At 35.8% G+C, this 13,503-nt stretch overlaps 1 protein-coding gene across 1 annotated transcript; it reads right to left on the reverse strand.

Annotated features, from left to right (window-relative positions):
- Window positions 1-2,673: 2,673 nt before the first annotated feature.
- LOC104901414 (uncharacterized) lies at window positions 2,674-4,856 on the reverse strand. The gene is made up of 2 exons (XM_010688986.3): window positions 4,699-4,856; window positions 2,674-3,190 (listed from the first exon to the last, which is right to left on the reverse strand). Exons 1-2 carry the CDS (start codon window positions 4,763-4,765, stop codon window positions 2,880-2,882), a joined length of 378 nt encoding a protein of 125 aa, XP_010687288.1. The 5' UTR covers window positions 4,766-4,856; the 3' UTR covers window positions 2,674-2,879.
- Window positions 4,857-13,503: the final 8,647 nt, after the last annotated feature.

Consider the following 13,503-nt stretch of genomic DNA (forward strand, 5'->3'; position numbering starts at 1 on the left):
AAGAATAACAACATAAAAAGAACATGAAAGAATCTTATTCACAAAATGGAGGTGAACTTAAATACTAACTTGCATTTTCAGTTTGTTTACTACTTAGTATTAGGCCTAAAAATATCATCCACGCATCGCGTGCACAAAAGGCTAGTTGATAAGCTAATTGAAGATACGTATAATAATACTTCATTTAAGTTAATCGTCTTTTTATGTTAAATGCATTTCGAAACTCAAACATCTTAATTGAAACAAGTTGTTCTTGATGAATAAGATTAATAAATGAATCAATGTAAGTCAATAAGCTAGCTAATTCAAAATAACAACACTCCGTTTAAGTTAGTTAAACTAGTCCTATATGCACGCGATGCGTGCGAAAACATACAAAAGGTGAATTGCGTATTAATCAATACGAAAAATTATCCGTAAAGTTCATTGTATATTTTTCTTCTGTTTTTTGAAAGTCAATAAATCAATGATGATGTAAATATTTTGTTAATTGAGGATATAATGATAAAATTAAAGATGGTGAATTTGAATTTATTACTTAAGGGTATAAAAGGAATTACTATTTTTGGTGTCCCTATCCTCTTCCCTTATATAATTGAGATGTATTTTTAAATTCAAAACATCTAATTAATTAAAACAAGTTGTTACCGTATAAGATCAATGAATGTATCAATGTAAGTCGAGAAGTTATCAAAGACAACAATACTCCTCTTAAGTTAACCATCTTTAAGTTAAATGCATTTCGAAACTCAAAGCATCTGATTGAATTGCATAAGCTACTACATTGGATAAGATTTACGCTTGTATAATTTTAAGTCGATAAGCTAATTCAAGACAATAGTACTCTATTTATGTTAATCATATTTAAGTTAAATTCATTTCGAAACTAAGTATATAATGGATCAATTAAAACAAGTTGATATTGGACTGGACCAATATATCAAAGTAAGTCGATAAGCTAATTCAAGATAATAATACTCTATTAAAGTTAAATTAAATTTATTTGGAAACTCGGAACATCTATTGAATTGAAACAAGTTGATACTAAGTCGCTAAGCAAATTCAAGATAACAATATTTCATTTAAGTGATATTGTTTCAAGTTAATGGCATTTAAAAACAAAGCAAGTCTTCAACTTTAAAGAAGTTGTTGTTGGATAAGATCAATATATCAATGTAAGTCGAAAAACTATTCAAGATGAAAATATTTCATTTAAGTTAATCATATTTAAGTTAATTTCAAAACTCGAAACATCTAATTGAATTAAAACAAGATGATATATATATTCTATTATATCAATGTAAGCAATGTAAGCCAATAGGCTAGTTATTCAAGATAAAAAAAAAAAATACTCCATTTAAATTAATCGTATTATTCAAGTTAACTGCATTTCGAAACTCAAAACATTTCCATGAATTAAAACAAGGAAGTTGTTAACGAATAATTGAATCTTAAATTACTAATTACTAAAACAAAAATGTCTCGAAACTCTAAATTACTATTGAATCATTGAAAATTAAATTCTTATTATTTAATAATTTTAATGCGAAGTTATTATTTTAATTGATGCAAGTTGTTATTGGATAAAATCAATGTTCAATGTAAGTCGATAAGCCAAATCAAGGTAACAATGCTCCATTTAGGTTAATTGTCTAAGTTAATTTTGAAATACAAGACATCTAATTAACTAGTATATGGGCCCGGGCGTTGTTCCGGGTTAGTATTGTATTTAGAACTTAATATGCATTATTTTTCATTCCCATTAAAATATATTAAGGAAAACTCAACCTTTAAAAGGTACTAATATAATAATGTGGACACTTAAAACATGATTAAAAGTTAGTTGAGATGGTAATTTTGTCATCTATTGTAGCAAGAGGTCACGGGTTCAAATCTTGTTGCAAGCTTATTTTACATTTGTTAAATGACATGACTTATAACAGAGGTGCCACGTGAAATGTATACATCATCATGCACGTTTTTTTAATATATTTGTATAGATTGAATTGAAACAATTAAGTTGATATTGGATATTCAACGTATCAATGTAAGTTTGATAAGCTAATTCAAGACAAAAATACCCCATTTAACTTAATCGTCTTTAAGTTAAATGCATTTCGGAAACCAAAATATCTTCTTATTTTCATTTGTTTAGCAGGCGAAACTCAAAACATCTAACTAAATTGAAACAAGTTGTTGTCGAATAATAATTAAATCTTAAATTACTAATTACTAAAACAAATTGTCTAAACTCTAAATTCTCATTAATAAGAATCTTTAATTTTTATCTTCAATGGACAATACAGGTTGATTATGAGATAAAAGAAACTCAATAGGTATTCATTAATCCCTCGTTCTTTTTCTATTGCAACAATTGAATTTTGCACTTTTCATCCACCAGACCGTCACCCTTTCAGTATCTATTTTGAATTTTATGTAAGGAAAAATATAGTCATATGTGGTCTTCTTAGATTCGTCTCGATAAATACTTTCAAAATGTAAAATTTTTATAATTTTTACTAAAAATTAATTAAAGAAATTAAGTGTTAATCTTACACATTGTGAAATTTAATTATTGCAATTGAAAAAGAACAAAGGAAGTGTACCCAGTCATCCTTAATAAGCACATCATGCAAGATTATAAATCTTGCTCGTCCTCATAGAAGAAATGAGTAATATAGCAACAACAATGATCAATATACTATCCAAAAACTTGCTACATATGATACATATATGACCACACATTTATGTATCTTAGTGAACAAGATCAACTACATAACAAAATAGGGAATTAATTGAAACAACATTCTTAATCATACAATATTTTTGAAGTAGGGGAAAAAGACATTATAGGAAGAGGGAAATTCTTGACGACATAACTAGGTCTGAATATTTTCACATAGACCGATTCCAACAAACACTATGTTAACGCAAGTCAGAGGTTTACAACAAAATGGTCCATCTGAGGTACAAAATTTTCCCAATTCTGCGCATTTGTCTTCAACATTTGCATCTTCATTTGCTTTCAACATAGCAATTTCATTTTCATTATTTGTTTCAACAATCTCAGGTTTTTGGTCAAGAGATGCAGACTGTTGTGGTTGTATCCCCAATTCTCCTCGTAGTATTACTTCAAATATCACCGACATTTTCGGAAAATTTGCTTGTGGCATTTTTCCCACCACTGGAGCTGCAAAATATAGCACTTATGTTAATTATCAAAAAAAAATGTAGTTACATCTATTTTTAGAAAATACTCCCTTCGTCCTTTCTTAGTTTACCTCTTTTGATTTTTCACATTTATCGATATAAAACTTTGAGTATTAATATCTTTAATTATGTATTTGTAAAAATTATAAAAATTTAATATTCCAAAACTACATATATATTGAGACGAATCAAACAATATTACACATGATTAAATTTTCCTTACATATAAAGTACAAATGATGGTCTAAGTAATAAAGATAAATAGAGTTATAAGTCAAAGTGGGTAAACTAATAAAAGACGGAGGTAGTAATACCGGATCGGATGGGTATCAAACACAAATGATATAAAAGATATGTAGATGCCATAAGAAATTAAGAATACAGTTTTACAGAATAATAATGTCACATGTATTGATGTATACGTGGGTTGAGTTTGTCTTGTAAGACACCGCCTATTTTTAAATTAAAATTAGACAATGATAAGCCCAGTATTAAGAAAAAAAATTAGTCCAGTAATGACTAGGTTAATTTCTTTCAAGGACTAGTTTAATTCATTTAGTTACCATGTCTACTTTTATATTAAAATTAGACCGTCTTTTTTAATAATTTTTGACGTGGGTTTATATATTTCGTTTACTATTTCAATAACCCAAAAGGCAATTTCCAACAAGGCAACAAGTCTTTTTTCATTTCTCAGCACATACATTTTATTCTTTTATCTTTTAGTTATTACTCCATATTACACGTTCTGGTTAGAAATAATAATCCTTTCCTTCAAATAATAAATTTATCAATGACTTTTGACATATTTTCAGTTATAAGTATATTGTAAGTGTAAATTCAATTCAATAGATTATCCTAAACTAGCCAATCATATAAAAATTTGGATATGATATCCCGCCATGACAACTACGTTGGTCCAAAGATGAACTTACATACAGATAAAAAATATATAAATTGAATATATAAATGGGAATAATGGAAGGGGATGCTAAGTTTAGGATGTAAGTTTCGAAATGCATTTAACAAACAAGTTTTTTTACGAATTTCCTTGCAAGTAAGGGGGGAAAGTGGGGATCCTTCTTACAAGAGGTGCGAATCGAACCCCTGTCACAGGGGTGGAAGGAGAATATTACGACCATTAGGCCAACCTTGATTCTTCAAGTGTGACAAATATATTGATGAAGGTCTTTTTCATGGAGTACTATTATGTAAGGTTATGCTTGTTTTTACCAAAAAAATAAAATAAAATTGGTATGATATTACATTAACGCTCTCGTACCCCCAAGTACAACCTACCCAAAGCCCACCCCTTAATGAGAATTGAACTCACAATCTCTGCACATAAAATGGAAAAACTTACCACTGTTCTACTTCCTCATTCTTAAAATGCAATATGCTGGCTAAAAACATCGAAAAATATATAGTATATGCCTATATGGGGATCAAAGCTCAAGGTAAAATGCTGAAGAGATTTGATATACTAACCTGTTACACTTAGGAAGATTAGTAGTAAGATAACTAGAGTAAAGAGCTTAAAAGTATTCCTCTTCATTTTGCAACTTTGATCTATGGTATTTGCGTCTTTAAAGCTTTAAAGTGTTGTATTACTAATTTCATCTCAAAGTGGGTTCATTTATTTATATAAAGTTATCAACTATTGTGATATTTTGTCACCTGAAGTGTCTAATCTTGCCTATGTAGCTCACTCTTGGATTTATTGAATGAAGCCAACTATTTTCCCAATTGTATGTAAAGGTCACTCAAATCAGATTAGGCAAATCTAATTTGCAAGAAATTTCGGGCCAAATCTCACGAAATTTCTGGTCGAATTGGACGAAGTTTCCGTATCACCAATTCCAAATCCAAGCATAATGTTGACAAAACAAGTTATAGATGTCATATTTTGCAAAGGGCAGTGGGAGCTAAAACATAATTTTGTTTTTGCGAATTTCTAATGATGACCTCAAATATTTTGAATTGTCTATTAGTGGCTTTAAGTTTTTTTTTTTTATTCTCACTGGTAACCCTCAATTATTGTTTTACTCCCAAATATGAACTTGTAGAGTAAAAAATTGTTAGTTTTGTTAACTTTTCATTAGAATAAATGTCTCGGTTTGCGTGCTTGAAAATTGTCTAGGTTTTCATGCCACAAATAGAGCTTGGTAAAGTTTTCGAACTCATTTTTGCCCTTAAGAGTCAAATTTAAATGCTAAATTGATTTTCATGCCTAAAGATTGGTCGCCTAATGGATTGAGTGTCATTTAAACTCTTAAGGGTCAAAATTAACCAAAAAATGATCGAAATCACCTTGGTTTGTGTGCCAAGACATTAATTCTAATTGAAAGTTAATAGGATTAAGGTTTTTTGCTTTATAACATCTCATTTGGAACTAGAAGAAAAATAAAGGATTACGAATATGAATAAAAAAAACTGAGAGTCACCAATGAAAAACTCGAGAAGTTTGGGGTTCCCATTGGAATTTCCTTTTGTTTTTAGCCAAAGAAAAAGTCTTTTGTCTCTCAAAGGTTAAAAATGCATTAGGAGTTGATCTATTATTTGTCCTAGATGCAACACATTCCCCACCCAAAATTGGGTTTCTTTTTTCTTAGAACGTTAAACAGATTTTGCAATAGCTTAAAACTGATGCTTGCTCTATTATTACATATAATGCAACTTGCTCCCGTCCGTGGTTCTCTCACTACTAAGTTCTTGCATGTGATGCAGGTTTCTCCTTGTATACATTTTCAGCTTTCATCTTTCTTTTTTCTTTCTTCTTTGCTTGATGCCTTTTTATTTTTTTATTTTTATTTATTAATTTTGTTTTTTACTTCTTGCTCTTTCTCTTTTCTATTTTAACATTTTTGTTCTTTTTCATTTTGGATCTTCATTTTCATATTTTGATTATAGTATCCACCTCTTTTAATCATAGCTCTAATTCTAACCAACTTTTTTTGCTGAAATAATAATTAATTCTTCTTCCATTTACAATTTCCAAGAATTTGACTGCCTACATTATTCATATATATTATGTATGATCAAGATTTATTTAAAGTTATTGAAAAAAGAATTCTTATTATTAAAAATTTTGGGTTTGTTTATATTTACATTTACTAAAATTATAGCAACTTCTTATAAACTTTAGTAACAAATAGTTGAAGATATAAAAGTAAAAGTTGCATCTATTGATGAGTGTGAAAGTCAATATGTTGAATTTATTGAAAATGTAGATATGTTGAAATACCGATATGATGAAGGTATCTCTAATAAATGTTTCGAATTATATAGAGTTCGATTTTGGTATAGTTACAACTCAACTTTATTTTCATCCGTGTATTATAATGATTGTTTTGTTTAGTTAGGAACCCCTTCCCCCCTAAAATTCAATATCCTAGATTCGGCCCTACTTACCGTATAACAATATCTCACATGTGTGAACTAATAAAACAGTTTCATGTCATTATAAATTATTTAACATTATTATTGGTGTTTTTCGTATCATTTTGAAGGTTTTTCATGTCATTTTTTTGAATTTGTTTCATATCATTTGTAAAACACTTTCATGTAATTATTGGTATGTTTCATATCATTATTATTGATTTTTGTGTTATTTTTTAACAGAGTTGTACCATTTCCACCTATCTCATCATTATTTGTCGACTATTTATATACCTTTTTATTATTAGACAAACTGATGTCATTTATGTAATAAACGATATCATTATTATCACTAGGGGTGTTAATGAGCCAGGGTGGCTCGCAAAGTGTTCGAGCTCGGCTCGGTCAAAGCTCGGCTCGAGAGGGCTCGACTCGAGTTCGAGATCGGCTCGCGACCTTAACAAGCCGAGCCAAGCCTAGTAGAGTTCGGCTCAAAAGCTCGCAAACATGTTCGAAAAATTTTAAAGTATAAATTTTTATACATTAATTTCTAACCCAACTTGAATTACAATTTGAAGTCCATTTTAAAAATATATACCAAATTAAAAGTTTTAGCCTAATTAAAAGATACAAACTAAGGGCTTTTTTCTCAGCCCAATTAAAATTTAAAACAAACCAACAAGAAACACCAAAAACAAAAAAACTAAGCACTTCAAGTCACGTTCATTCAGCCATTTTGCTGCACTCCTTCAAGGGTTTTCGAAAACCCTAAATCCCCAATCCCAGTTCAGTTAGCGTCGACGAGCAGCGTCTGCGGCGGCAACCAGCGTCTTCGGCGGCGACCAGCGTCTTCGGCGGCGAGCAACACTGCGGCGGCGAGCAGCACTTTGGCGTCGAGCAGGATGACAGGTAATGTACTAATGTTAATGGTTTTCGTTATTTTTTTTTCGATTAACTCTGAATTCGAAATTACTATGTGCTTTTCCTCAACATATTAAGCTCTCCACAGATAAGATAGATGATATCATTTTCGTTGACTTTTATGTAATTTCCCCTCAAATGCATATCATTTTTCACCAGTTCTATATCATTTTTTTTTTACAATAATAAATCTCACATTCCTCTCACTCTCCCCCTAGACCTTATCATCTGCCTCAACCTCAATTCTTCATCCTAATTCCCGATCACCTAGAAATCTCAGGCACAACAAAATCATCACATCACCACTTGAATCACATATTACATCGACCTTATATCACTATCTGACTTTCATCCTATGAAAATCCATTTTCCACCTTTAATGTTATAATTAAATCACTAATTTGTTCATCATCAACATAATATTAATTGTTACTTTATTTCTCTCCTACTCCATTTTCAACAAATTGTAGCATTCCCAAATTTAGAGATTATATTGATGCAATTCCGTCAAAATCAAAAACCCTAATGCTATGCATGGCTATGCTCCTCCATCCATCGGTATCTCGCTATAGGAAAGAGAAACTAATCACACAGGCCTGGGTTTGCTGCTTTCTCCCCGGCCCGAGCTGATTTCTCCTTAGCCTCCTTCAGCTTACCTCGGACATTGGCCAAGTTTGTTTCTTCCTTCTAAAGCTTGGCCTCTGCATCAACCTTGGCAGTAAGGGCAGAATCGCGGGCAAGGATGAGGTCGGGTCTCTTCTTCTTCCAATCGTCTCGCTTGACCTAGAAGCCCTCCTGGTCCATCTTGATGGCCCTCAGAGTGTCCGCTTGGCCTCTTTCTCATCATAGACCTCGGTGAAGTGATTCTTATCATTCACCCTTCTTCCACTCCTCAAACAAACTCACTCGATTTTGAGCCGTTCGACATTCGGATGAAGAATTGTTAAAAAAAAAAAAGGAAAGAGTTAGCAAATAAACTACATAAAGTCACTCGGATGAAATGAGGGTAAAAAAGAAATACTCACGTCGAGCCAGGAGCGGAAGAGCTCGTTGGTCTCATTCGGCCGCAAGGTGGCATTGATGTTCTCCCAATTGACCGGTGTCTAGATGTTCCGATGGCCGTCTTGCATCTCTTATTTTTGTTCAAGCGACGGAGCTTGGTTAAGGGCATTATGGCAACAACCATTCCAGAAGGATCTCCCTTCTCCCGTCGTGGGTGGGAGATCGAGGAGTATATCCTAGACTTCGCACGGGTTGGAAGTCGAAAGAATGCAAGGAGAAGCCAGCACCATCAGCCCTCTCGAACGTATCCGCAACAGGATTATGTGGACTTGTCGCCTCGATCAATTTGACCTTCCTTGCCTTCTCCTGCTCCGCCTTAGCCTTGGGCAAGGCTTTTTTAATCTGAGCTACTTATTATCCTAGCGCTCCTTCGTCTTCTTCGGCTACGACTTAGCAGGATCCTAGAGCAAGAGAAAGTTAGCATAATCCAAAGCACAAAAAGGAACAAGGTTCAGAAAGAATACACACCTTTGATGCGGTTGACTTCTTCATGACCTTGGCCGCAATATCCAACCTCAACCTCGCCGCCTTCAAGGAAGAATTGCTCAATCGCTCGGCCATCTTAGGACCAGACTTGGTCAACAAAGTTTGAGAATGGGCTGCACAACGAAAAGAATAGTTAGTCAATAATAGTGAAAAATAAAATATATAATAGTCCGACAGGAAACAGGAAATCCCTCGGCAGATTACCCTTATGAAAGGCTGGAATTAGACCCATAGCAGACAGAAAGTATTCATTATTGAAGAGGTGACAGTTGAGTAGCTAATTGCTAGCAACATACACTTCACCTCCGTTGACGATCTTTGACTCAGTGTGCATATAGCAGGCCGATACAACCTCTTCGTCATTGAGTTCGGGGAATCCAGAAATTCAGTTCAAATCTTGGCTCAGCCTTCGAGCATACCGTTGGAACTCATTAGTCCCCGTCGAAATATACAAAGGTAAACTACCTCCGGAAGCCCTTTTGAGAGGTAGGTATGTGTTTTACTGTTCGATATCCCCTTTGGACTTGGATGTTCCACTAGCCTGAGCCATTTTCTCCAGCCATCATCTAAACTAATTTATACATGTTTCTCCATAAGGTGATGGCGTCATGACACCTAGTGGTAGGCGTTTGCCGTGTACTCCTAACCAAATATAATTAACCTACTTTCATGCACACTAAGCAAGTATAATGGAAGTAGGGATCGTATCCACAGGGAGCAAAGGAACTTGATCAGAAATTAGCGAATTAAGAACCCTAGTATGTGCTAAGGCCAAAGTAACCGAATAGGGGGGGGGGGTTTGGAACAATGTAAGTGATCTAAACTACTCACAATACTAAAACACGAAGAGATTACAATATAAAAAGGCCTTGGACTCGGTTAGCATCCACCCTAACCTACTTTGTGATCACGAAACCTTAACCCTCAACCTTTCCTATGGTCACCTATCGAGAAGTCGATACTTCTATCCTCCTAGATCGTGGTCTAACACACGATCTGCGTGGTTTGAACCGCTCTTACTATGAATTAACTCAAATGAATCGCACTTAAGTTCAAACCAAAGTAGCATTAAAAACGAGGAACACAATTGGATCACTAATGTTATTAGAGCAACAACATTCAAGTAATAAGCTATGCTTCTCTAAGTGCACAAGATTAATGTTCAGCATTTAATCAAACACCTAGTATGCTACCTGGAGCTAGGAACACAACAATCCGATTATGCACCTAAAACTAGCATTAGATGATTCACACAACAATACTAGTAACGTTCCTAGCAAAGATTATGTAAATATCATGGAAATACATACAAGAAGCATCACAATGACCATAAGAAAATAGAGAGTAGGAAGTTCTCACAAGTAGATTAGAGCTTCAATAACCAAATCCAAGATGGAAGTTTAAGCTAGCAAAGCCATGAAATTCATTACAAATCTAATAAGGAAGAGTAGAAGAAACATATGGAACTCTCTTTCTCTCTCTACCTTCCTTTCCTAGTAAAAGCTAAACTAAAAGCTAACTTAACATGCTTTTCCTCCAAGGGAGGAAAAGAAAACAAAAAGTGCTGCGATAGGGGTCGCGACTCGCGACAGAGCTCGCGACTCGCGACAGAGCTCGCGACTCGCGACAACAGGCAGGTCGCGACTCGCGACACTGATCGCGAGTCGCGACGAGCCGTCTGCCCCAAATCTCTCCAAAACACCAAAAAATAAAAGGAGAGAAGAAATAACTTGGCTTTTGAGGAAGCCATGAAGCTGTAGAACTGAAGTGTGATCAATCCTCGGGCGACGAATAACAATGAAGCTCGAACCACGACCTCGAAACTCGGAATTCGGGCAAAGCACGGGAAACTCGGAAGATGCATCATAAAGGACTACGAGCAAGGACAACCGGGATACAAAAAGTGATCGGGGGCTAAGATGGCCCTCGAGTGTGCCATCATGTCAACTACTCCATAGACTCCTCAAATCACAACATCCTCCGGCAACACCTCCTAACGTCAAATCTCTCCTAAATTCCGACACTAAGCTCGTACCGACACCAAAAACGACTCGAAATCCGCCTAAGATTGGCGGATAACTTGGACACATCACCTAGTATCTCGCAAAGGGTTTAAATTGTGAGGATACCTCCCTGGGAGCTTGGTGAAATTTGGCTAAGTGCCAAGTTGTAGGAGTTCAGGATCTCCTTGACGAAGGGAGTCAAGGGGAACCAAATCCCCATCTCCAAATCCTTGTCATAAATGATCGTACAGCCGGGAGGCGGGGTCAGGCTTGTATGAAAGGCATCCGGACGGACCAAATGATAGGGGTCCTTTATTTGGAACTCCGCATTACTGACCTGAAGATCATCCTTGAAAGCCTTCATCAAGGAAGGAAGGGGAAAGAACGTGGTTGGACCTCTCTTCAGATCCAAATCTGGAAACTTCAGCTGCCCGAAAGTCGATGTTTCCTTCTCGGCCCTCGGCATGGCTACCTTAACTACACCATTAGACAAGTATTTGTCTAAGTAACTCCTCGAGGAGGGATAGGTTAGGGACACCTCCCATGGGTTGGCAATGATGCCCTCGGCCTCCTCCATAGACGAGGAGGGACTCAGAAGTGAGACGGTGTCGGGGATAGCCGAGAGGGGAAACTGATTAAGGTCAAACCAACATTAATCAAACCCCCCTAACCACCTCAGAAAACCTATAAGGAGGTGAGGTCGGGAGGGTCACTGACTCGGACAAACTTCGCATTATTTATGGACAAAGGGATCGACCGAGACTTATTAGAAGAAAACAAGAAAGAACCTGAAGAGAAAATCATCAGCGTACCTGGTCGGACGAGAAAGTTGACGAAAGCTGGAACTTGGAGAATAGAGAGTTTGGAGAATTTGGGAATGATAAATGAGCAAATTATCTCAAATTCTCTCTCGGTCCTCACCCCCGTATAAGGCATGACTCGAAAATTGTGCTACGGCAATCCCTTTGCTCATCCTTAACGAATTTTTTTGGAGACCCAACTAGACCTATTCGGCCCATTTTCTAAAACCTAAGGAAGATGAAATGTCAAGAAGTAGAGCCCAAAAAAGATGAAACGGCAAAGCATCCTTTCATCTACGCCCAAAAAACTTTAAATTGGAGGGACCCAAATTTCCTAAATATCCAAGGCTGCTATGTGGCATTTATAATCATCTCCACCCCGCTCGGATTAGAGGGAAACTACTATCAAGCACCTCAACAATCACCAAGTGCCTCATGGCATCCACTCGCAAAACCTAGGGACCATTATCCCTCGTCCGAATGGCGTCCTACTCCGTCGCTCAGCATGAAGTCCTCTAACTCCTCTACCGAGGCGCTTTACACTTAGTAAAAAAATGGTTCAATGCCTCATGGGATCCACTCGGACAACCTAGTGCTTTTTGAGTGGCGTCCTACTCCCTTACTCAGCATGGACTCCTTCAAAATCCTCTGCCTAGCCATTTTAATTTTAGTAAAAAATGACTAAGTGCCTCATGACACCCACTCGGACAACCTAAGGCCAGTTTTCCCTCGTCCGAGTGGCGTCATTCTCCCTCTATTAGCATGGAGTCATCTAACTCCTATGCTGAGTCGATTTACACTTAGTCTAAAATGACTAAGTGCCTCATGGCACTCACTCGGACATCCTCGAGCTCCTTAACCCTCGTACGATGTGGTGTCCTACTCCCTCGGTCACCATGGGGTCCTCTAACATTTCTGCCAAGCCGCTTACACTCAGTTCAAAATGATTAAGTGCCTCATGGATCCCATTCGGACACCCTGAGGCTCCTTAACCCTCGTCTGAGTAGCATCCTACTCCCTCAGTCAGCATGGAGTCCCCTAACGCCTCTGCCAAGCCACTTCACACTTAGTAAAAAATGACTAAGTGTAACACCCCCAAAATCCATACACGTCTAAACTACGTCGCATCGACTTTGGGAGTGTTACCGCCGCGGTGAAACGCAAGGCTTATTGAAATAAAAAACATTTAAATTAAATCATTATTACGAAAACTAAACTGCAGTGGAAATAAAGATGTAACTACAACTCGGGAATCATCAACAACCCCTTCTTATTTAAATCACAATTAAATAAATCATAATAGTTCTATAATGTTTAACTAACTCTTTAAGGTTTAAAGACTAGATAATATCCCACATATGATCAATTTCATGCAGCAACACCATCACACCTAGTCTGCTCCCCATTGTAGCATCAATGGTTCATCACATGTCAACAAACAGCACAATAAAAAACAATCAGCTATGCTGAGTACATAGTAAAACATTGGGATAACATACTAAGCATAAACAAAACAATAATAATCGTTCCTAGACATGATACTACAATAGTATTACATTCATTACTTTTATAATTTCGTTGGCAACGAACGGGAACCGATATCTTGCTAGAATCATACAGGCTACTTAATCCTTAATGGACAG

Source organism: Beta vulgaris, chromosome 8 (genome assembly GCF_026745355.1).
Source record: "Beta vulgaris subsp. vulgaris cultivar EL10 chromosome 8, EL10.2, whole genome shotgun sequence".
NCBI lineage: Eukaryota > Viridiplantae > Streptophyta > Magnoliopsida > Caryophyllales > Amaranthaceae > Beta > Beta vulgaris.